This window comes from Falco biarmicus, chromosome 2 (genome assembly GCF_023638135.1).
Source record: "Falco biarmicus isolate bFalBia1 chromosome 2, bFalBia1.pri, whole genome shotgun sequence".
In the NCBI taxonomy this organism is placed as follows: Eukaryota; Metazoa; Chordata; class Aves; order Falconiformes; family Falconidae; genus Falco; species Falco biarmicus.
Genome location: NC_079289.1, coordinates 70,418,308 through 70,442,560, shown reverse-complemented (window position 1 = coordinate 70,442,560; position 24,253 = coordinate 70,418,308). Strand labels below are relative to the sequence as shown.

General features: G+C 46.8%; 1 protein-coding gene across 2 annotated transcripts; it reads right to left on the bottom strand.

The window, feature by feature from the left end:
* Positions 1-13,221: 13,221 nt before the first annotated feature.
* LOC130145186 (lysozyme g-like) lies at positions 13,222-21,856 on the bottom strand. Of its 2 annotated transcripts, XM_056329763.1 has the most exons (5): positions 17,928-21,856; positions 17,049-17,138; positions 15,758-15,954; positions 15,366-15,504; positions 13,222-14,329 (listed from the first exon to the last, which is right to left on the bottom strand). In XM_056329763.1, the coding sequence occupies exons 1-5, from the start codon at positions 17,968-17,970 to the stop codon at positions 14,199-14,201; spliced, it is 600 nt and encodes a 199-aa protein (XP_056185738.1). In that variant the 5' UTR covers positions 17,971-21,856; the 3' UTR covers positions 13,222-14,198. The 2 variants fall into 2 exon arrangements, with proteins under 2 accessions (XP_056185738.1, XP_056185737.1); XM_056329762.1 differs by having other exon boundaries at positions 17,049-21,856.
* Positions 21,857-24,253: the final 2,397 nt, after the last annotated feature.

Below are 24,253 nucleotides of genomic sequence, written 5' to 3'. Positions count from 1 at the left end.
TTATGCACTATTAATCTCCCTGAATTTTACATTGCCTGAAAGTTTGCTGTCAAGTCTAAGCTTGTGACTTGGGCTGCCTGCATAGTCAATGGAGAAAGGCACCTTCAAAAGGTGTTTTCTTTGATTCCAAAATTAAAAGAAAAGATGAGTCAAAAGAAATCCTACATTACATACAGGCTCCAGCTTGCTTTTCCATAGCTACCATTAACAAGAAAAACTGAAGAGAAACATCGTTCAATTACATCCATTACAATTTATCTGACTTGCAGTTTGTTTGACTTGCAACTTATCTGCATTTATCTGTTGTCTAAACATGCCATTGCACAAAGGAAAATACACAAAGAGCAACTGAGAGGAACAATGCTAACCCAATCGCAGCAGTTAATGGAAAACAGATTTCGGTACAGTGAATTATTTGCAAGAATATTAGATAAACATCACAGACCTGACACGTTTGCTGCAGGATGTCTCCCCACCTTCTCGTTGCACTTCCTGGAGACAAATAGGCTTTTTATCTGCTGTGATGTTTTGCAGCAGCTGGCTCACTGCATTTCCCACACACTGCTGGTATTACAGGAAACAGAGATGGTGAACAACTTGTGCATCCTCCCAAACACAACAGGATTTCAGCTCTACAGCACAAACACAATTACAATGTAAAAAATGAAATACCTTTTAATTTAATTAAAAACCTCATTGCTAACAGTTTGGAATTAGGAGGAGCCTTGTCTGAAAACCACTTCCCTCACCTTCAGTTGTTGGAAGCAGTAATTGCTGACAAGGGGAAGGCAGGAACCTGTGCTTTTGGGTGTAATAAAGTTTTTGCAGCAAAGACCCAGGCAACAATAACATGACACAGAGCTGCAACTGCTGAGGATTTGGGTATGCAGAGAGTATGCCAGGTCCCTATTGTTATCCCCTCTACAAAGATGAAGGCACAAACCCCAATTAGGCATCACGGATCAAAGGTACTGTAGCTGTTCGGCAGTAAGGAAAAAAGCCACTGGATGGCAGACCTTCCCATCACTGTTAATTCATCCTGACATGCTTCTCCCCCATGGTAAATTTCATGGTAAAATTTTAAAATCATGGTAAAAACAGATGAAATGCTGTTTTGCTTTTTTGTCAGCTCTTTCACATTTTAAGATGGGGAATTCATCATGTGTCATTGCATTGAAAGATTCAGTTCTGTAAGTTTTTCCTGTACTTTTGATACGTCCTGTAGAGAGCTGGCTGCAAAAAGTCACAGTAGCCTATGCATGGAACTCTTCATGTTCATGATAACGAGTGAGTTTAAAGAAGGCTGAAACAGAGGGAAGTATGTCTGGCAGGAAGGAAAAAGAACAGATATAGTTCATACAGAAGTGACATTAAAAAAAATTGACAATTTGAAATACCACTGAAGGTGATTCACAAACCAGTAATCTCCAAATGGCCTGTGCTACAATTCCCTTATAGCTGGGAGAGAATCATAAAGGGTGTACTAGTTTGTTGCTTCTACATCTCAGTAATTGAGGGAAGCAGGTAGATCTGTGTTTTCTGGAGCCCTATCTGGAAATTACTGTTTAGTCAGTCATATATACATGCATGGAGTCTCACATGTTCTGGGAATTGTTTTCCTCAACAAACTTATGTTCAGACTACTAGTGATGATGGCAAGCAGGCTCTTTCCAAGCCGAGGTGACTTGCTAGGCCAAATCTGTAGTTACAAGACAGATTCCAGAGCAAGCCTGGAAGGAAAGCCAGCAAGGCAAAAATCAGGATCAGTAAGTTACAAAGCCAGGCGCAGGCTGACTTCCACTGCAGCTCAGGTGAAGACCCAGGGCGAGGTTGTGACCTTAAATGCAGCTCCTGAGCCAGCAGGCAGAAGGTGCGTGGAAGGGGAGAACTGCCGAGGCTTCTCATGGTGTGGTGTCAGAGCAGACCTTCAATGCAGGCAGCCAGACCCCTGGGAGACGGGGAGAAGAGGCTGCAGAGCCCGTCAGAGCAGTCAGGGCCCAGACAGCACGGTCACCCCAAAGCTGACTCTTCTCCAGGCTGAGAGGACCTGGCTCCCTCAGCCTCTTCTTGTGTGTTCTGTGCTCCAGCCCTTCCCAGCTTGGTGGCCCCTGCTGGACTCACTTCTGTGTGTCAGTGTCCCTCTTGTATCAGGGAGCCCCAAACTGGATACAGCACTCCTGGCATGGTCTCACAAGCACAAAAGGGAGGGAAATGATCGCTCCCCTCTCTGCTGGCTAGAATTTTCTAACACAGCTCAGGGTGTTCTTAGTCTGCATCTCTGCAAGGGTCCATGGTGTCCACCAGGACCCCCAGGTCCCTTTTTGCACAGCTTACTTTCTAGACAGTTGTCTCCCAGCTCATACGTGCGTGGGGTTACTCTGTCAAAGTGTAGGGCTTTGCCTTTGCCTTAGTTGATTGTCATAGGGGTTACCATCAGCCCTTTTCTCCAGCCTAGAGGTTTTAATTCTGTTTACACTGCTGTAGCGATCCATGCAGCCCTGGGAGGCACCCGTGGAGGTGATGCAGAAAGGATCAAGCAATAGAAACGTTTTGTGACTGCACCTAAAACCCAAGGGGAGGCCGCAGCCCGGAGAGGACGGGCTGCAGGGTGTGGGAGCTGCACGGGGCTGCCTCTGTTGCTCCTTGTGATGGAGGAGAGGCGAGGTCCTGCCCTGCATCCTGCGTCCTGCATCCTGTACCCTGAGCCCACCTGTCCCTCAGAGGCCACCCCTCCTGCAAGACTCACAAGGGGACCGAAGCGCTCCCTCCTCTGATAGTCTGCTGGCAACTGAGATATTGAGGACGGGGCTGAGGGGGTGCATCAATGTCTCCTGCTTCCTGGCTGCAGGGCCTGTGTCCCTGACTGCTTGGGGTGAGGCAGTGAGGGACACGAAACTTACCCAGGCCAGCAAGCATCGGGAACCCGGGGTGGTTCTTCCTGAGCACACAGAACAACCTAAAAACTAATCACTCCCCATTGGCATGCATGAAGACATTAATATATCTCACTGCTTGCTGAATAAACTAAAAAAACCTCTTTCTGAGCTGATGGAGTATGTCTCTCGGTTGTATAGGCAAAGCGATACACAAATAGAGTTGCATCTCTTTTGATAAGAGACCCCAGTGGCAGCTCCCCTGCTCCGGCACAAACCAGGATCCAGCCATCCACAAGAGACTTGTAATGCTCACTTCTGCTGGTTTTTCAAACCTGCATCTTCTACAACACTTTGGTAACTTCCTCTAAATCTCAAACCCCAGTATTTAATTCAGAAAAAATAAAATTAGTAATGTTCAGTGCGCTGTGCTGCTGTGCTTCCACCATGAATGCCCTTATTCCCTGCCTGTATTCTGTTTACAAATTGCCTTCACCACACCTGGACAGCTTTGCCTGAACCTCCTGAGCCTTTCTTTATACTCAGAAATTGGCATTTTTGAGATGCAAGCTGTCTCAATCATTGTGGCTATCTTCTTTAGGGTGAGTTGTACTCTGGGAGCACCCATCTTCCCTGACTGGCTGTGAAGGGAGCTTAGGGAGACAGGCTCATGTGTGGATGAGAGCCATCTAAGTTTAGGTATCTTTATTCAAAATCTTGGTATCTTTATTCAAGCAGAAATCTCATGCAGCAAAAAGCTGCAGCCCTTGAGCTGCTGGGGAGATGATACTGCTGCAGGGAATGAGAGGAGCTCATGCCCTGGGCAGTGGTATCTTATCTACTTGTCCTCAGCTCAGCTTCTAGCACAGGACTGAGATCTGGGGAAGTTCAATATATGAGGAAAGCCACCTTCCATTTTATGGTAGTCTGGCACTGTGATTAAATACATTGGGCTGTGATTTTGTGAGACTTCACAGTATTTTTTTCTCATGTAAACAGAATCTGTTGCACCATAGACATCGGCATGGTGGCAAGTATGTTCTCTGGAGTGGCATTTCCCAGATTTCCAAAGGGAAAAAAAAAACTCACCTGCTTTTTGGTGAGTGCAGGATGGGCGTCTCTCCACCTGTATCTTTTATTTCATACCCTATTTGTGGAGGGAGCCATGGTGAGGGCTGAACTAACCAGCATCTAGCTGTTCTTCAGGTGTTTGTCCCAGACCCATCCCAGCATCCTGGGCTGTGTCTCTACTGCTCAAGAAAAGAGGGCTGGGACTGACCCTGGACTGTCAGCTGTGTGGCACAGAGGGGGCTGCAGCCCTCCCACCTGGGCTAGCACTCTCCTGAGAGACTGGCCGTGTCCACACTGGTGGCCCATCTGCCCCTGCCTGGGGGATTGTGTTGGTTTTGACTGGGATGAAGTTAATTTTCTCCATAGTAGCTAGTATGGGCCACGTTTTGGATTTGTGCTGGAAACAGTGTTGGTAACACAGGGATGTTTTAGTTACTGCTGAGCAGCACTCACACGGGGTCAGTGCCTTTTCTGCTCCTCGCCCCACCCCACCAGCGAGCAGGCTGGGGGGCACAAGAAGTCGGGAGGGGACACAGCTGGGACAGCTGGCCCCAACTGACCCAAGGGGTATCCCGTACCCTAGGGGTCATGCTCAGCATGTAAAGCTGGGGGAGGAAGAAGGAAGGGGGGGACGCTTGGAGTTAATGGCGTTTGCCTCCCCAAGTCACCGTTACAGATGATGAAGCCCGGCTTTCCCAGAGATGGCTGAACACTTGCCTGCCGGTGGGAAGTGGTGAATGAATTCCTTGCTTTGCTTTGCTTGGATGCACAGCTTTTGCTTTGCCTGTTAAGCCGTCTTTGTTCCAACCCACGAGTTTTCTTACTTCTGCCCTTATGATTCCCTCTGCCATCTCACTGCGGGGGCATGGGTGAGGGGCTGGGTGGGGCTTGGCTGCCAGCGGGGGTTAAACCACAGCAGGGATGCTCCTGTGACAGCATGCTCTGCCAGCATTGCTTGTCAACAGAAAAAAATAATGATGCCTTGTTGTTTCAGCTTTTTTTTTTTTTTTCGTAAGAGCTTTTAGCGAGCCTAGCACATCTCTGAAATGATTCAGACAACCCTTTGCCTCAGCATTTCTCAGTGCTGTGAGGGGGAGAGGTTTCTGGCATACGCCTGCTTGTGAGTAGAGGGACTGTAATGACCTAGGCTTTGCCAACTGTGTTTGCCACCTGGTGACAGACACCAATGCTAAGGATACCAATGTCACGTTAACGAGGGGTTATTTGCCTGCAGTTGCCCAAGTCAGAGGGTCTTGGAGCCCCTTGCCTCTGTCCACCAAGCTCTTTGCCAGCCCTTAAAAGACCTCTTCCTCTGCTCCCCAGCCACATTTCTGCACACTTACAACCCTTTCCCTGCCATCTCACATGCCAAAAATACCACGGGGGGAAAATATCACCCGCTGTGGGTGGGGGAGTCTGACTGGTGTCTTTGGAGGCTGCGGACAGTCTCCAAGGGGTGTGTAGGGGGCAGAAAGCAAAGCGCAGGAGGACTTGTTGGGCACACTTTATTAGTGGTGGGGCTGACTTGTTCTGCTGATGTCCTTATTTGCAGGTTCCATTTCCTTTGACAGTGAGAATACCATCTCATAGGTATATATATATATATTTAGGGTGTCATCCCACCTCTGACAGCATCTTCACAAGATGGAGCTGCTGCACAGGGCTGACTGTGATGCGAGGAGTGGCACACTGCTCCCCCAGGTTTACCTTCATTACTTAATACCTGGACAGAGGATTGCCTCGTGGACCTGGCATATTTGCTCGAGATGATTGGTGTTTTAACATTATCTCTTGGAAACCTCGTGGAAAGAGAAGCTGACAATGAATAGGGGAGTGTGGATTTGCCCGCACGTTTAGTTGGAGCAAGGCAAGTAGCACTGAGCCGGTTATTAATGGGTTGCTGTGGTCACGGGATTAGCTGAACCTCTCTCTGCACCCTCTCTCTGTCTTCTCTGAGGATCCCTCAGGCCCCACAATTTCACCTTTCCGGTGGAGCTTGTGTTCCTGTTGTGGGACCACAGTGCCAGCTTTCCCAGCTGCTCTGCTCTCCTCTGCCTCTGCAGTTTATTCTCCCTGGTAGTCCACAGCTGGATGAATGTGGTGGCCCAAAACAACCTTCTTAAAAAGTTGCTTCTTTAACTCTAAAAGCAACCAGCTTTGTGGGGAGAAGGGCTATAGGTACCAAAGTGCCACTTAATATGCTAGGTCAGCTGTTTCAGTCCAGGCCCATTATGCCTGGGGAGCTGGCCTCACTTTTGCTGACTCTCCCTTACCCAGACCTTGAATGACTGATGCCTAAACCATGCTGGTGCTTCCAGAGCCAATGTAGGGAGCTGCTCTGTGCAGCGTCCATGCAAACTGTTGCTTCATTTCTTACTATGTGTGCTGAGAAGATTACATCTGCATTTTACGTTATCTCCTCTGGCTGCATCTTCACAGAGCCACAGAAGCACAGACTGACCAGTGTTGGAGAGGACCTCAGGAGGTCTGTAGTCCAACCGCTTGCTCAAAACAGTACCCACTTTGAAGCTAGATCGGGTTTCTCAGGGTCTTGCCCTGTAAAGGCTTGAACACCTCGGAGGATGGAGATTCTCCATCCCCTCTGTGCAATCTGCTACAGTGCTTAACCACCCACCATTTTATGTGAAAGACTCCTTTTCTTTTTTCAGGTCCAAATTTGCCTTGTTGCAGCATGTAACTGTTGCCTCTGACCCTTCTGCTGTGTTCCTCTGAGAAAAGTATGGCTCCATCTTCTCTATAAGCTCCACAGAGGTATCTGGAAATGTCTCCCAAATGCCTCGTATTCTCCAGGCTGAGCAGACCTAGTTCCCTCAGCCTCTGCTTGTATAACTCGTACTCCACCTTGGTGGTCTGCACTGGTCCACAGCACATCAGGGTCACTTTTATACTGGGTAACCCAAAACTCAGCATGAGTGCCAAGTAGATGAGAAGGATCACTTCCCTGGACTTGCTGGTGATGCTTTTCCTAACGCAGCCCAGGAAGCTGTTGGCCGCCTTTACTGCAAGGCTGCATTACCCACTCGTGGTCAACTTGTTGTCCACCAGCACCCCCAGGGCTTTCTCCACAGAGCTGCTTTCAAACTGGCTGGTTTCCAGCAGTACTGGTGCCTGAGGCTTTTCCGACATGGGTGCAGGACTTGGCAGCACCTGTAGTTGAATTTCATGGGATTCCTGTCCAGCCTGCCCACATTCCTCTGGCTGCAGTCCTGTCTCACCAAACACCGGTGAACCTGCTGGGAGTGTTCTCTGTCCCACGTTGCTGCTGAAGGACACTAAGTAATACTAGCTGCAGGATCAGTCCCTAGGGGATGCCCCTGGTAGCTGGCCACCAGCAAGACTTTGAACTGCTGGCCATCAACATTTGGCCGCAACAGCCCAGCTAGCTCATCAGCCTCTGTATAGAGCAACGTGACAGTCCTGCTGCTGAAACAGCTCGGGTATGTGGTAAGTGCGTAACACCTACCTATAGCATGTGTATGTAGCAAGGGCCACGACGATCCGGTCAGTAATTAGTATCCGTGAACTGTCAGTAGGCAGCTCTTGATCACAGCACTCACATGGGAGAGACAGTTCTGCCTTACCCAGAAGCCAGATTGCAGGGCACTGGATCAGATCCAGTACCAATTACTTTTTACCCCTCTCTCCTGTGTCTGGCAGGAGGGAGGAACAGCCTCCAGCAATTAAATGTTTCAAGGCAGACGTCTGTGGGATAATCTGCCCCCCTGTATGGCCCTTGTGGCTCAAGCACGCAGCCGTGTCCTGTTAGAGATTGTCTCCGCTTCTAAGCAAAAGGTAAAAAAAATATGCTGCCAGGATTTTTATTATTATGACAGGAATCTATACTCCTGATTTCTGTAACCATGCACATATCCAGACCCCTCTTCAGCTCTGTCAGTTCCTTAATCTGAATCAACTGAGGTGTGGCTGCATAGGCAGGGATTTTATAAAATAAAACCTGATTTAAAGGACAGAAATGGAACAAATTTTCTTCTTGCAGCAAGAAACCTCTCCAGTTCTGGAAAGTTCCAAAGTGTTTCTGGAAAGTGGAGGGCTGCAGTAGGGCAGCTCGCAGGGTGAAGGCACAGGAGAGTCAAGTCAGCTATATCCCCACTGTGTGGGTTGTTTCATGCTCTTGAACGTTTCTCCTCTATTGCTAATTAGCTAAATAAGAGCAGGGTAAGAAATTTATGATCCTAGTTATGCCTTCAGGGGAGAAACTGGGCGGGTAAGAAATTAATGATCCTAGTTATGCCTTCAGGGGAGAAACTGGGCTGATAGAAGCTTCCCAAAGTAATTAAGCCCATTTAAGCTGTGGGAGATCACCTAGCAGGTGGTGGGATGCTCTGGGTGCTGGGAGCTCCTGTGCTAGGAGCAGGTCCCTGATCCCAGGGCTGCACCGTGTCCTTGTAGATGGTTGAGGCATATGAGGAACTGGTGAAACTTCATGGATAAGAGGAGCAGCCTAGAAGGAGCAGGCTGCACCTGAGCTGTAACGCAGCCAGGCTGTGGCACTGGAAATTAAAGAGCTTGTAGAGGAGCATTTCCACTAGAGGCAGGGGAAAGCTGACATGCAGAGAACTACGTGATATGGACCGAAGTGGTCTACAAGGTGGACATAGCTGACATTCAGTTTACCTCTGAAAAAAACCCAGGAGGGAAATAAACAGCACGCTCACAATAAATGGGAAAGACAAAACAGAGAGAAAAAAGTAGTAAGTGTTCGGCATGCGCAATATTAAGCAATGAAGCAAGAGCAAACTTAAGAATTGCTTCTGCACAGTTGCTAGAGGATTCAAAAGCAAGCGAGAAGAACCCAAATGCCTGGTGCCAAGTGACAACCCTGAGATAGCGGGCATCTCAGAGACTTGGTGGAGGCTAGAAAACCAGTGAAATACAGCACTAACAGCCTCATAGGAATGACAGAGTAGGATGCAGAGGTGGAGGAGTGATGCCATATGTGAAGGATAAATGTAACAGCATAAAAATATTACAGGAAAAGAGAAGCACCCTAAAAACCTGTGGGTGGGAGTCCCAGTCACTACCAATAAAAATGCTGTAGTAGGACTGTACTATTGGCCCTTTATGACGATAATGAAAGTGGTCAGTGAGACCAGAGAAGCCATGAATACAGGATGGTTGTAGGAGTGGAAGCCTGCGTATAGGCTAGATCAATGCCTCGTCAGGATGAGATTGCAATAAATCCCTGCTTCCAGGAAGAACTGGTCTGGGAACCCACAGAAAGAAATGCTAGAGAGTGGTACAAGGGTTTCAGTTGCTCTGAGGCTGCGATCCTACAACATGATCGCTTTTAACACTGAAATGGGAAAAATCAGGCCATGTGCATCCAGTATAAGATTATTCGGTTTCAAAGAAGACAATTGAATAAACTGAGGCAAGCATTAACACCAACAGCCTCCATCAAAAGTGAGCAGCCCCAAACCAAAGACACCTGCAAACATCTTGGAGACTGCTCAAAAAAAAAAAAGAAAATGTTGTCCCCTCAAAGGAGAAGTGACAGTGACTGCCATATGGAAAAGGCTGCTATGCAGGAAATGGAAAACTTGTCCATATGACAATTGGTGATAAATTGACATAAAACACAGGAGCATGTGTTTTATAGATGTAAACAAAGAAAAGGACTGAAAAAGTTTGGAGAGTACCTTGCAAAGGATACTCAGACTGTTGACAAAAGGTCTTCAAAGATATCAAGAGCAGCTAGGGTCAGGACTGCTTGGTAAAAAGGCATGAAAGGGACACTCGGGGCTGACAAAGCCTTAGTAGTCCTGCATAGCCTTTGTGCCAGTCTTTACTGTGGAGGCTGTGGGGAGGTTCCCACCCTGGGACAGTTGATAGCGGCCTGATTAATTCAGTGTAAATAGTAAGTAAGTACTGGAGCATCAGTGCTGGCATGCTGGTGGGTGCCAGTGTCACCACCCCTGATTGTGGCACTGACCCCAGAGGGGTCCTTGGGACCACAGGCAATATAGGAGAGTGTACATTAAAGATAAGATCACTGAGGTGATGGATAAACCTGGTCAGCTGGGAGAGAGTCAGCCCAGCTCCCATAAGGAGCCTACCTTGGCTCCTGATGGTCTTTTGGGGTGGTGTCAGTGAATATGTGAATAAAGGCCAGTGGGTAAAGCGTAGCTGGGTCTTCAAAAATAATTTTATGAAGATTCAAACTAGCATTACCAAGTTTGCCATGGCTTTGCCACCCAGGAGGCTGTGGAGGCCCACAGCACCAGCATGTTCACAAAGTGACTGGATGGATTCATGGACAACAACACCAGACAGAGGGTGGATGCGTCTCCTGCCACCCCTGTCAAACAGCTGGGGATGCTGGGCCATAGGAGGAAAACGGATTGCAGAAAGCAGCCAAGCCCATGTGTCCTCCCCAGCCAGCATCTCCTGCTGCTGCTGCTAGAGACAGACTTCAGGGGTGACCGACCACCGGTATGACCCACACAGCATTTCTCATATTCACCTGACACCTCGTTCAGAGCAGGGCCAGTATTGCCCTTTTTGGCCTGGATATAACATGAGGTTGCTTTGATCAGGAAGGAAACCCCGTAAGATGATCCTTATATTTTGGAGTAATGTTCTGAGTGTGCCCAGGGCAACCACCAGAGAAGCACCGTCCTGTGAACAGATTGCTGGCAGGGAAATCCCAGCCCACTTTTTCAGTGAGTAAGGAAGCAGAGCAAACTGTTATTCAGCACTGCGTTGCTGTGGTGGCATTTCCCTTTGTTTTCTGCACGCCTTGGAGAGAGGCATGGACATGTGGCTCAGAATGATCCAACTCCAGCGTTCAGAGTCAGTCATCAGAGCAATCTGTTCACTCACATGGCTTACGGCTCTGGCCCATGGGCACTTGTTTTTGGCAGTGTTTTCCTACTGCTTCAGTTACTGCTGAAACAAGTTGTTTGGTTGCTGCCTCTGCCTGGTGTTTATGAAAGCCGGTCGTTACAGCCCTGGACTTCAGACAGATCCCTGACTGAGCCGTGGGGGGATCGGTCCGTACCACCTGTAGCTTAGTAAGTCAATGAGAGAAAGCTTGCCACCTCACGTTTGCTGTTTATTGTAAGATGCGCATTTAAAAGTATTCCCCAATACTGACATTGGTTGTAAAACCAAAGCACAGGACCCTGAGAGAGAAGGGTTTTTTTCCCTGTCTGTAATATGTTGTCTTTTCAGTTTGCTGACTGCTAATTCTGATGCAGCGATGTTAGCCTGGAAAGGTCCTTAAACAACACCTATTGCATTTCCCTGCCCTACAACAGCGTGACATACAGCTACTTTTACTTTTTGGTCTCGTTTATTCTTTAAAACGGCCAGTGAATGTTGCATTGCTTCATTACCCTGAAAGTTTTCTGAAGTACCCAACACAAACCTGCTGCCAAACTCTTGCTCCTTGCCTTACCCTCGAGGGGAAGGACATGGGTCATGGCCCTCCATTTCTTTTGCATATTAGAACATCCTAACTGTGGCCACTTTCTTTTTTCTAAAAAAAAAAAAAATAAAATAATAAAAAAAAAAAATCCTTGTTTTGTATAGGCTGTACCTTCCATTTGAGTTGCAATCCTCCTGAGCACATTTTTGTTCTTGCAACAGACTCAGACACTGTAGCCAAGCCTCACTGATGAGGACAGCCGAACAGCTGACGGGAGAATTCCCCTAGGTGCTTCATATACAGTGCTATGACAAAGATAAATCCCCAGATGGGATTTTCCCTCTTCTGGTTTTTCCCCCTTCCCCCTTCCCTTGGCATCAACTAGTTCAGTTCTCACTGGATTCTACGATTCTATGACCAGGAAAAGATTGGAGGGGATGAACTCACTGTTTTCTGAGAAAGCCTTTGCTTAAATCTTAAGGCAGTGTGCCAGTGTTAAACTTCCCTTAATTATTTACTCCTTCCTGCCAATTTATCAAGTAATTATATTTCAACTCAGTTTCTACAGAGATTTTCCTTGTTCACTACAAAGTGCTGATACCCTAAAATAATACTTGCAAATATGGAAGCCTCATAATCAGGATTTTTAAATAGCCTCTAAAAAAGACGTAATCCTTTGTGGCAATGCTACACGAGCCGCAAGGCAGGTCTGCAGGCCCTTGGGTGTTGCTACCATAACGTGAAGCGGCACCTTCATAGGTAATGCATGCAGAAATTGGACTCCTGAGGAGCTCACAGATCTGCAGAGGGATGGCAGCACCAGTAGTGATGACAGGGAGCTTGCTGGCAGCAATTAAGGGTGACTTGAAGGGAACCAAAGAAAGCTCCACTCTTGTTCACCTCCAAACTTGGAAAAAAAAAATCATGCATGTAGGCAGCAATGAGATTCCCTGCTCTATTTGAAGTTTATACTGATCTACCAAAAATGCATTCATAGATTTTACATAAGAGGTTTGTATAACATAGAGATTTATATAACATAATGCACCAAAGACTTCAATCTATGGATTTTACATAAGCTATCTCAAGTAGAAGGGATCAAACCACATGATATGTTTCATGAATTTCTATTTAAAAGTAATGATTTTACTAAAATTATCTTAATATAGTGCAGAATGCGCTGAAGACCAAATAATATATAGTTTAATACCTGTGGCTGCTCAACACTGAATTGTTTTCTGTAGTCTTAAAAAACAAAAACCAGTAACGTAAGAGAAATCCTAGAGCTCTCTCTGGTCTCCAGAGGTGATAAAATGAGTTTGCTTGCAAATACATTAATCATGCACAGTCCTTGCCGCAACGGTGAGCAGATGAGTGACTGACGAGACAAGGAACATTAAAATTGCTCCTCCTGCAAAAGCTGTCTGCAAACCAGCTCTCACGTCACGCTGCCTGCACTGACCCTGCGTGGCAGCCCTGGCACACGTGCAGCACAGCCCCGTGCTGCCAGGGAGGGCCCGACAGGCACATCGCTTCTGCATCGGCAGCTGGCAGAAAAGTGCCCTGATGCCTCCAAAATGGTTGTTCAAAAGGCTAAATGTGAATGCGCTGATCCTCCTGTTCACAGGTTTGGGGGCAGCGGCCAGGCTGCCTCGTGCCCTGCCTCCCAGCCCAGCTACGCTCACCCACCCCAGTCTGCAGCACCATTTCCCTCTCCCTGTTTTCAAATTGAGTTTTAAGCCCATTCCAAGAGTATCAAATTGGATTATTTACTCAAATTGCAGGTTGCTGCCCACTGGGTCCTGTGAAATTGAAAGAAAAAAAAAAAAAGAAAAAAAGATTGGGATTTGACTTTTATCTTTATTTTCTCTCTTATTCTCAGTAAACCTAGATTTGCACCCAGACCCATCCACATCGAAGAACGCTTCCAAACAGAGCTTATAAACCCAGAGCTAATTCACTGCTAATTAGAAGCTGGGATTCCTGGCAGAGGGACAGATGCTGAATCGCTTTTAAACTTGGAGGAAACCCAGCATAAAGGTGCCAAAGCTAAAGCAGGAAAGGTTGTGGGGTTTTTTTACTAACACCGTTGTTGTGGTACAGCAGCTGGGGTGGGTATGGTTGGGGCCAGCTCCTGCTCAGAGGGCTGCTCTCTAACAGAAAGGTGTTTTGCATGCCTGCTGTGGCGCTTGCAGTATGTCCCATATAGAGGATTTCCCCTGTGTGAGGCTGCTTTTCACCCTGAAGAGGTCTCCAGCCCCATCACGGCCATGGGCTCCAGGGCTCAGGAGACTAACAGAAGCAGGTTTGGCATTGTCCCCCACAAAGCTGGCCGCAGGGATCCACAGCTAGCGCAGAGACCAAAGGCTTGGTGAGAAGTTTCTTCATTGCCCTGTAGCCAGCACAATCAGGGGGTAGAAAGACTTTAACTTGGGGCTTCATCCCCCCGCCAGCCAGGGAAAGGGAAGGAGGTGCATGGAGGAGGTGGGAAGAGCACAGCCAATGCCCAGGCCTGGGGGATGCACGAACAGCCCTGGGTTCAGCTGCGACCAGGAAGAGGCACCTTCCTCACCCGACACTTGAACACTGCTGGTCTGTCCCCATCTGCCTCTCAAAGGCCCAGAGCTTGTGGTGTCTCATCCCCGTGGGTCCCCTGGAAGGCAGTGCCGAGCTTGCCCATCGGCAAGTGGGGAGCTGGTGTTTGCTGGAGCAAGCAAGGTGCCGTTGCCATTGCCACCAGCACTGGTCCTGCCAAGAGACCCGAGGAACTGCTCTGGGTGCTACGATCACTACTGGGCTAGTTTGTGTGAAGGAGAGGCTTGGTTGCGGTGCAGGTTTCTGAGCTAGAACCCGTGTCTTTTGAAATACTGGGCTCGCCTAATCACGCTGTTGACATAGTAGTTGTCCCTGTTGCATGGGTCTTCCTCGTAGACCTGGATGTTGCCCATTTTTGCACGGTAGGTGCAGATTCCCCCTGGGAAGAGTTAAGAAGGAGTCATTACAGTCTTCTAAGTAAGAAATAGAGATTTAAATGTAAAAATTCCTAGCCAAAAAGGCCATGCATGTCACCAAACCTACACAAGTGCTTGGGAAATGGCCAATTCTGCATTATTGTTGGAAAGTGACTGATTTTGGAAAATCCTTATTTCTATAGCAAAGGAACCCGTGACCCTCTCCAAGTGCAGGTGGGAATGGCATACGGGTCCCAGAAAAAGGTGTAATCTAAAAAGGCAGCGGCGGAGCAAGGATGGGAGATTATGAAATATCATAGGGTGAACAAACCGGCATGCAAATAACATGGACTACAAGCAAACCTGGATCCCAAGCTTCCTTGACACAACTTAACAGCCTGCCACAATAAGCCGGTTGTGTTGCAGTGCCTCAATTTCTGCCTTTCCCAGTGGCTTTTGGTTGGTTGGTTTCTATCTGATCTATCCACCTGTCAGCCAGTTCACTTGTAAGATGAACAGATAAGAGGATAACTTGAGACCTGAGCACAAAACCTCTTCCAGGGAATTTAAGGAGGTCTTGGATCTGGCCATTCACCAGCAGTGGCCCAGCCACTCAGTGTAGTGTCCCTCCATGGGCATTTGTCACTGAAGTCAAGGAGCAACCTGCTGAGGCTGTGCCTAGCACCTTCGCCCAGCCCTGCATGGGCGCCTCCATGCCACTGCAGCAGCTCCCAGGCAGGGCTGGTTTCCTGCTGCTTCCTACGCAGCAAAGCTGCCAAGGAGCTTGGTATCCCACCACAGACTTTCTTCTGCAGGCAGAAACACGGTGGCCCTGTAGACAGTGCTTTGAGTTGAGAGTCTGCATCTATATTCAAATGTCTTGGTCTGCTCTTTCAGGGTTGCTTCTTTTAAACTAGAACACTCTGGGGCTTGTTTTGGTAAGAGAGGCCGTAAAATGTGCCAGATTGATGCGCTTTTTCCCTTAAAAGTGACACCAACAAATGCACAGCACTCCCATCACTCAGCGTATCCCTTTCTAGTACGTAGCCCATCACGTACCTCTCAGCTGCTGGTCCCACGTCCAGGTAGGATGCCTTGCCCGTACTTCATTAATTGCAAGAACCAGGATAGTTGAGCACTGATTTATGTGTTCTTCACTATCCCACAATCCAAAAGGGTGGTATTGCTGCCCGTCAAGCTAGAAAAGTCAACCAAGAAAATAGGTTTCCCTCTGAACATAACAACCACTGTAGCTTTCCCCCTTCTTCAGAGTCCCAGTCTGTGATTCACTGTTGTGACCTTATTCAGGACAGCAGTCATGCAGGACCTTTGATGTGGAGGGAACACACTGAAGTTCTGTCTCAAACACAGAACAGTCATTTGCTAAGGCAAGGCCCTGGGATATACACCACACTAGCATTCTATTACTCGTAGTTATCATCCTGACATACCTGCATCAAGCCATACTTCTGCCGTTCCTGGTCCCAGCCGTTGTTCAGGAGCAGGCCAACACGGCTCTCCTGCGAGATGAGGGCAGCGATGAGCGCTGGGTCCAAGCACAGGTTTCTGGCTACTCTTTTAATTGGGACCTCATACCTCCTCAGGCGGATGACGTCTGCCTCAGCAGACCTCCGTATTGTGGCAAGTCCTGTGGCACAGGAAAAGGCAGCCTTACACACCCTCCACCCAGAACCCTCGCTTTCCCCTTGAGCACGTGTATCAAAGGAGTAACTCAAGTTTTGAAGAAAATGCAGCTACACTGAGTTGGGCAGTGGCACTTGAAGAGCCAGCACAGCCCTATCGGCTCTGGCTGTGGCTGGGGAGCTGCTGTGCCAGCACCCAAGGATGACGAGGGGAAGAGGGCAGCTCCTCAGGAGGTGGGACCGTGCATTTGTGGTTCTCTTCTGCTGCCACACCGCTGGAAATGTGGCTCTGGAGTCAGGAAAGTGAAATTTCAAGTTGCATTTGAAAAAATCCAGAGATGCTTTACTACTGACCAGCCAAACTGCAGTAACAGCTATGTGGTTAGTTTGTGTATAGAAAGGCAGGGTTTTTTTAAAGTAGCTTTGGAACAGAAACAAGCAAATAGGTTCAGATCCATGCTTGGGCACAAGCGGTCTGGTGTCTGTCCTGGAGGTGCCTGCATCTGAGGTACGTGGCTAAGTCCCTGGATGTCTCAGCAGTAAGAACTCAATGTAGTCGGCTGTGTGGTTACAAGGGACAGTAACACAGGGCAAGAAAGAGGCAAATAGGAAGGAATTACCGAAAACAGGTCACCCAGAGGTAGGGTGGTTACACACCTGGGACCTTCCCCCTGCGCATTGTGTCTCTGGCAGGTCACCGCTGGCCAGCTCAGCTGACACGCCAGCACTCAGGACCTGGCTCTGTGCATCTTCCCTTTTGAGCAGACAGGCCCTGGGGGTTTGTGAAGATGCTGATACTAAAGTCCTGGCTGATGAAGAAGCTGTTCTAACTGAAAAGGAGTTGTGCCATTTCCCTTTGTTTAGAGGCTGAGGATCTTGACTATGCAACCTGAAGTTTGTCCTCTCACTTCCCACCAGGGCTGGAGGCTTCATAGTACCTGCCAAGTGGCTTTTGCTTTCTCTGCCAGCAGGTTTTGCTTTCTCCCTTTTGGCTAATTGAATAGCTATTCTGCATTTAATTAGGCAAGAGCAGACAGAAGGCAAAGCATCACTGTCAGGTACAAACAGGTTGACAAATCAAGCAATGAATGGTACCTACCACAGTCTGAGGCTCTTACGGCTGTACAGGAGACTGGAGGCGCTTGAAGAGCACTTATGTCACCATAGCAACTGTAGCTCATGGATGGAGCTGGAAAATTAAATGGAGGTGTTTGAACACGTAAGATCTCAGAGCAATGCTGTACAGCGTGCTGCAAGTGCATACAAGTCAAGCGTGAGGGATTCATCCAGACCTATAATCCACAGCACCTTGTGTGTGGTTGGCATTGCTCTCCATCAGTAATGTTATCAAAGAAAGCTAGAGAACAGAAATTTGTTCTTTTCTAGTTGAAAAGGTTGAAGTGAATGAATCTAATGACAATTCAGGTGAATAGGCATCTGCCCTGTTAGGTCTAAAGGCTGGTGTGGGGAAGAGGGGAACCACAGCCTCTGCATTTATTTCAGAAGGCTCTTCCCATTCAACGCCTCCCAATGTCCAGGACCCCTTGGGCGATGGCTGGCAGTACCTGAGCACCCTGGCTGGGAGCTTCTCCTGTCTCCCTCTGTAACTTAGCGAGGAATTCATTCAGGAGAGTGCTTGCCTCAGCCTGGACAAATTACCCTGCTTCCTCAGTAACTGAGGAACGAGTAGCCTCCGTCAAACAGCTTCCCACATCTGTGAGACCATTTCGGAATAGGCAGAGACATCAGATAAGGTTAGCTGGGAAAATCAAGAGGAGGTATGTCTGTGACTCCCTTTTGGTGTCAGACCCATAATCCAGATGTGCTGGTTTGAAGGATATACATTGGTGGCAAGCAGCCGAGGACAACGCCACACAGAGAGGGGACCTCAGGCTTGACTGCACCCCTCTCTGCAGTCCCTCTGCAAACAGCTCCTGGGGCACTCTCAACAGCAACCCAAACCCAAACCCTGGCTCACCAACAAGGGCCATAAGGCACAGCAAGAGCAGTGTGGGGATCATGGTGACAGCTCTCCTCAGCTGCCTCAGGAGACCTGGAAACACAGCAGTCTGCAAAACATGAATAAATCAGTGCTGATTTTCAACAGCCCTCTAGCAAGGTTTGCACGCCCAAAGCTCCCACCCCAAGACACCAGACATGGGATGGCATTAGCTGAAGAAGGGTAGGGGACCAGAGGCACCCTCTCCACAGCACAGTCCCCCGCCTCACCTCCTGCATGGGATGCAGCTGCCAGTTTCAGAGAGTTGTGATGGGAGGAGAAGCAAGTGATGGGAGCCCCATCTGCTTCTTGTTTCCCCCTTGTCTGGGGGACACAGGCTTCTCCCGCGGCAGAATGTCTCTTCCATCTCTGTGTCACTACGCCAGCATGTCGAGAGGGAAGGGCCAAGCCTGGGGAGCTCAGGAGCAGGGAGGTCCCCATCGGCAGCCTGGGCCAGCAGGGAATTTTTTAGCCCCTGTCCCTTTGGATTGCTTGCTCACGTAGTGCCTTGCTCACAGGGGCCCCTCCTGAACACCCATAGCATGTCTTTACAATGACAAGATACAGCACTTTTGCTTTAATTATATAGATGTTTGAAGTTGAATGTGCTACAGAGTGCACACGTCCCTTGTCTCTCTGTTCAAAAAGCAATGGGATTTTTTCTTGGCTTTTGGAAAAACATGTTTTCAAAAATCAACAATATGACCCTTAATTCTCTGCTAAGAGCATGCAAGGCAACTCCAAGATTTATCTGGAGAAATAATACTGTTGTGTTAATCTCTGTATGCAATAGTGGCAGATAATCACTTTAGTAATAAATGCATCTGTTGTGCAAATTAATAAAATTCCGAAATGTCATCAGATGATAGCTATCAACTGCAAAAAACATTGACCATACTTGCCTTGCTGGTGAATGCATTTAAACTGAGCAATTTTTACAGCTTACAAATGTTTTTTTCCCCACGAGGGTTTCAAACACAAAACATGCCACGAGTCTTGTAGGCAATCGTCACACAATGCTGTTAACACTTGAAAATGCCTTATTGATTTTAATAATGTATGACCTTTTTCCTAGCCTGCATTTCTACTGCAAACCAGACTGCATGGATGCAGAAATGTAAATAGTCCACTGATGTCATTGGAAAGATTCCCTCATCCTGAGTGAGCTTATCCAGGCCAGCAAACACCCATGGCCAGAGCTGGGTACGTGCAGCAGGTCTGAGCTCTAACACTAACACCAAGTATTTGCAAGCCTGGATCAATATAGCTTGACCTATGAATTCAATGGCAAATCCATACAGGGCCCTATCAAAAGCTACAGGCTGTAGCTGTTTCCACATGCAGGAAATATTGCCAGCTTATCAAGTTTCAAGTTTTCAGCCTTTTTTTTTTCCCCTCCCATCACAAAAATCATTGCAGGCCTTGGGTAGAAACAGTATAGCAGTCACCATATTGACAAAAGGCTATATCAAATCAAACCCAAAGCTCCTGGCTCTAAATAAATATTCTAGGAGTGAATTGAGACTCACCTGTCTTCTGTCAGTCTTCCTGTGAGGCAGGTCACTTGATGACTTTTATATATATGTGAATGAAAAGGTACCCACCCTATGGCCTTTGGAACGTTAATTCCTACCTAGTGTGATGACATTTGTTTTAAAGTACAATAAGTAATATATATTAAGAGCTTAGAACTCTTATGATTCCTTTCATCCAAAGATTTGCACAAGCGGTGCTTAGTAAGGCTCAGGACAACTCTGTGAAAGGCAATAAATTCTGTTTTTCCTCCATCAATAAGCACATTGATGCACAACGGCTGACTCGCAGAAAGCATTGCAGTGAATCAGTGGCAGGGGCCAGGCAAATATCAGATCCCTGTCCAGTGCTCTCCTTGCTTTACATCGGAGATCGGTTTGGACACATTTTGGGGAGGATTTTTTGTCTTGTTTCCTCAATGATTTCAGCCTGGCAAGCTTTAAATTAAGTATCATACTTCTATATGGATTCTAAAAAGACCAAAAGAAAATGATGCTTAAAGAAAAGCATCTCACTGCTTCATTGCTTACAGCAAGCCTAATGCAGGAGGGTGGCTTGAATAGTTTGATAGCAGCAGCAGGGTTTGAATTTCAGATTTGGGGAGGCAGGTTGCTGCAGCTGAAATGAGGAAGAAAGTGAACTGGTGTCTCAGAAGCTGAAGCCAGTGGGAGCACACAGAGAATTTCTTAAAGACTTGCACCTTGTGGGTGAGCCACTTTTCATGCATCTAAAATATCTGAGTCACTTGGAGATGGAAAGACAGTCTGGGATGCCAGTGGCCTTCAATTCAGTCCCTTTCCCCACTTTCATCTCGTCCCAAGACTCTGTCCAATGTGCATGGAGGCTAGAAAAGCAAGATGTTTTTCCAATAGCTTTCTCTTCGTTATTTAATACATTCACAAATCCATCTATTCCCATTGCTCTCCATTGGGCTTGAGATGTGGAGGGTAGGAAACACTGTTTCAGCCAGATACTAATTACTGGGTTCAAAACCAAGCAATGGTTATTAGTCTGTAAAGCACAGGAAATCATCAAGTGGGCCTTGTCACTGTAAAAATCAATAAACGCCAATAATCACGGACTTAGATGCTGAGATAGTATGTAGGAGGGATTCTTCACTGGAGAACCTAGCCTTGTTGTTACAGGAGGGTTGGGACATGAGTTAAGGTGAGTCTTAAGTATAAACCACCTTTATTTGGGTGAAACACAGAAATAATAGACATCTTCCCAAAGATGACAAGGCTAGTAATTCATTCTTCATGTACAAACCTGATATCTTATTGTGGTATCTCAGACTAGACTACCACTTAATTCTTTTACTGGAGTTTCACATTTTAAATAGCAAAAGGTAATGTCTGACGTAATTTAAGGTAGAGAATCTATGTGGTATCTTTGGAAATAACAGGTAGGACATAGGGACAGTGTGGTTTTCATCCTTTCAATAGGCTATAGTGACTGAAGAAATGCTGGAGGGGAGGAAAGCCAGGAGAAATGAGCTGGGAAAAGCTCCGAGTGCACAGCTTGGCAACAGACCTAGTAGATACACTCATTCGCCTTCTACAGAACAAGACAATCTGTATTAGAGAGATAAGTGTTTGCTCAAATACATCAAAAGCATTTAGTCTTAACATGCAGTCACCTTTTATACAAACAGTATCACGTTAGTGACAATAAACTAGTGTTCTCTGTCACTGAACTGAGGACTTGGGACCTTCTTTTGCAAAGTAGCCTCTGACCCGAGGTAAGATTTCTTTCCTAATGCACTGGCCGCTTGCTGACGGTCCTTGAGATAAAGTTTTGAGTTTAAATACCATTTGTCAGTGCTATGTAATTTCTCTCTCGTTTATTGTGCATGTAATCACAGATTTTCTACATTTCACAGTACTGTCACATGAATTCTTAATGCCTGCTCTTCATTGCATTGCTCTTTGTTTACTCATGGAATGGTGGATGTTATGTTTTAAGTACAATTATTTTTATCTGTCCTACTGTATGGTCTTAGGTCCCTGAGACAGATTCCTTGTATTCACACAATTTTCAGTTTAAGGCCAAATAAAAGGATATTTTTTCAGCAGCATCATGAACGGGACTTTTTCTTAGTGAAAACCTCTTCATCCTCAAAAAATTTGCCGACTGCCTTTTTGAGTGAATGCCAAAAGCAGGCAGACTCTACAGAAACGAGGTCGTGCTCATGTACATGGAACGGGGCAGGGCTCTAAGCCAGTGCACTTGTCCAAGACACCACTACATAAGAGGACCTGCAAGACGGTAGAAAACGTGGTCTGCTGCTCAAAGGTCTTTGTGGGCTTGTAAACCCAGAGCACCGAATTCAGGTGAAATGCCTAATAAGCAGGCTGCATCTGTCACTAGTACTGCTTAATTTTTCTTTTTTATGCTAGATTTAATTCTGAAGAAGAGTTAGATAAAGTCTACCTCTGACAGCCCATAACCCAACAGAAGGGACGTACACAGCTGTGATACGATGCTACTTTTGATAGGCTGAAGAGGGGATGAGTTAGAAGGTATCTTTGTATATATGACTAAAGCAGCTCTTTCTAAATGGCTGGACTTCATAAAGATGTATACAGGCATGCACTGGACTGATGTCCCTGAAGAATGTTACCTTCTCCTGTACACTGACATACCTCTTGTCATATTTTTCTTTATTATTCTTGGTATTTTGTTTAAAAACATAGGTTTTTGGATTCATATGATATTGTGCGACTCTCATTTAGAAGGACAGCAAGTTGCTAGCCTTCATGCTAATAGGGAAGATATATGAAACCCATGGATATATGATGTTATTTTTAAATTAATATTGAAGAAAAATGGTATAACTTAAAAAACCCCAACAACCCTATAATTTTAAACTCCTTTTGCTGTTGTGCAATTTTTACACATAAGGGATGCCAGTACATATATATTTTCCTTGTGCTGGATTTTGGTCAGCACAGCACGTGGCTGGGAGAGACGGGGTGGAATGTTGAGGAAAGAAGAGGCGTTCCATTATCAAATGGTGTCTGCATCTTCTTAAACTTATGAAGCAGGAAAGCTTCCTGGTATTCATAGCGGCATCCTGGCAATAAGCTGCAGTCAGTGACCACAGACACAGTTTCCCCATGGTCTTTTGCTGACGCTGTTAGTTACACTGAGCTAAAGGGAGTACAAAGTGGACAAAAAATGCTGCCTGACAGAACAGCATTTCCCACTTGTTTTACATAAGCTACAAAGGAGCACACGGGAGATCTAAAGCACAGCAAGGTTCAATATCACCAGTTCTTTCCTGATATTTACTTTATTTATTTATTTTCCTTATGTCAAGTGATCTACCAGGGTGAGGTTTGTTGGGTTTTTTTTAATTCCACTTAATGGAGATGTGATCACAATGGAGCATTATTTTGGAAAGCATTATGGATTGCACATGTTATTTTCCTTCCGGTTGCAGGTTATAGCATCACATATCACTGGGTGGTGAGAATACTATCTAAAAGTACCTGGAACAATACCCATAATAATTACTGTCTCTGTTGTGAGCTTCACAAGAACTCTGGTTTCATAACATTGGCAGGCAGATGCATTTCTCAGGTTGTTCCTTTTGTCTGGGAGGTAATTATAGGTAACACCAGGTACTCACACACTTTATAATTGCTTCATAGGGAAGCTGCTCACAGCAGCTGACGCATGTTGGATGCACTAACTGGCCAGGTAAAGATGCATCTGTAGCATCAGCTCGAACAAACCCTCTAGAGCTGTCTTTCCCAACTTTTTAAGGGATACAGCCAGTTTAATAATTACATTTCCATAGATTTTGTTTTCTACATCTAGTATACATGTAAGAAATGATAGCAAATGTCTTCAATCTTGTAAGACAGAAGACTCGCAGTTTTCACTGTGTTCAGAAGTGAACAGGTGCTGAGGGCCCCAATCTCTTCATCTTGCCTTTCTGAAGAATGCGGGTGGGCATTGAAATGAATCCTGCTCTGCACAGAGCACCTTTCCAGCCATCGTGTAAACCAGCTAAGACCAGATGTGTTTATGAGGGAAGAAAGAAGTATTTTCCTCTGTTCTTTAAAATGAGACTTTCAATTTTACTGTAGGAAAGGTGTTATAGCAAAGATCTCACTGGACTGGATCTTACAAGACCTCAGCTCACATCTGACCTTAAGGATAGATCTATCACCTAAAGCATGTCATTTGGAGTTCATGCCAGGAGAGTGTCCTGCACGTGGGTCAGGGCAATCCCAAGCACAAACACAGGCTGGGCAGAGAACGGATCGAGGCCAGCCCTGAGAAGAAGGACTTCGGGGTGTGTGTTGATGAGAAGCTCAACATGGCCCAGCAATGTACGTCTGCAGCCCAGCAAGCCAACCGCACCCTGAGCTGCATCAAAAGCCGCTCGGCCAGCAGGTCGAGGGGGTTGATTCTGCTCCTCTGCTCTGCTCGCATGAGACCTGATCTGCAGTGCTGCATCCAGCTCTGGGCCCCCCAGTACAAGAAACACATGGACCTGTTGGAGTGGGTCCAGAGGAGGGCCACAAAGATGATCAAACAGTTGGAGCACCTCTCCTACAGAGCAAGGCTCAGAGTTGGGGTTGCTCAGCCTGGAGAAGAGAAGGCTTCAGGGAGACCTTATAGCAGCCTTCCAGTACCCAGAGGGGGCCTACAGGAAAGCTGGAGGGGGACTTTTTATGAAGGCACGTAGTGATAGGACAAGGGGGAATGGCTTTAAACTGAAAGAGGGAAGATTTAGATTAGCTATGAGGAAGAAAATT

Excerpts from the sequence above, each read along its gene's own strand:
- LOC130145186 (XM_056329762.1), bottom strand. The coding sequence starts at position 17,235 with ATGAATCCCTCACGCTTGACTTGTATGCACTTGCAGCACGCTGTACAG. Across the intron at positions 15,955-17,048 it reads CGTAAGAGCCTCAGACTGTG|GACTTGCCACAATACGGAGG; the intron begins GTAGGTACCATT and ends CCTGTGCCACAG. Across the intron at positions 15,505-15,757 it reads AGAAGTATGGCTTGATGCAG|CTTGACGGGCAGCAATACCA; the intron begins GTATGTCAGGAT and ends TGACTTTTCTAG.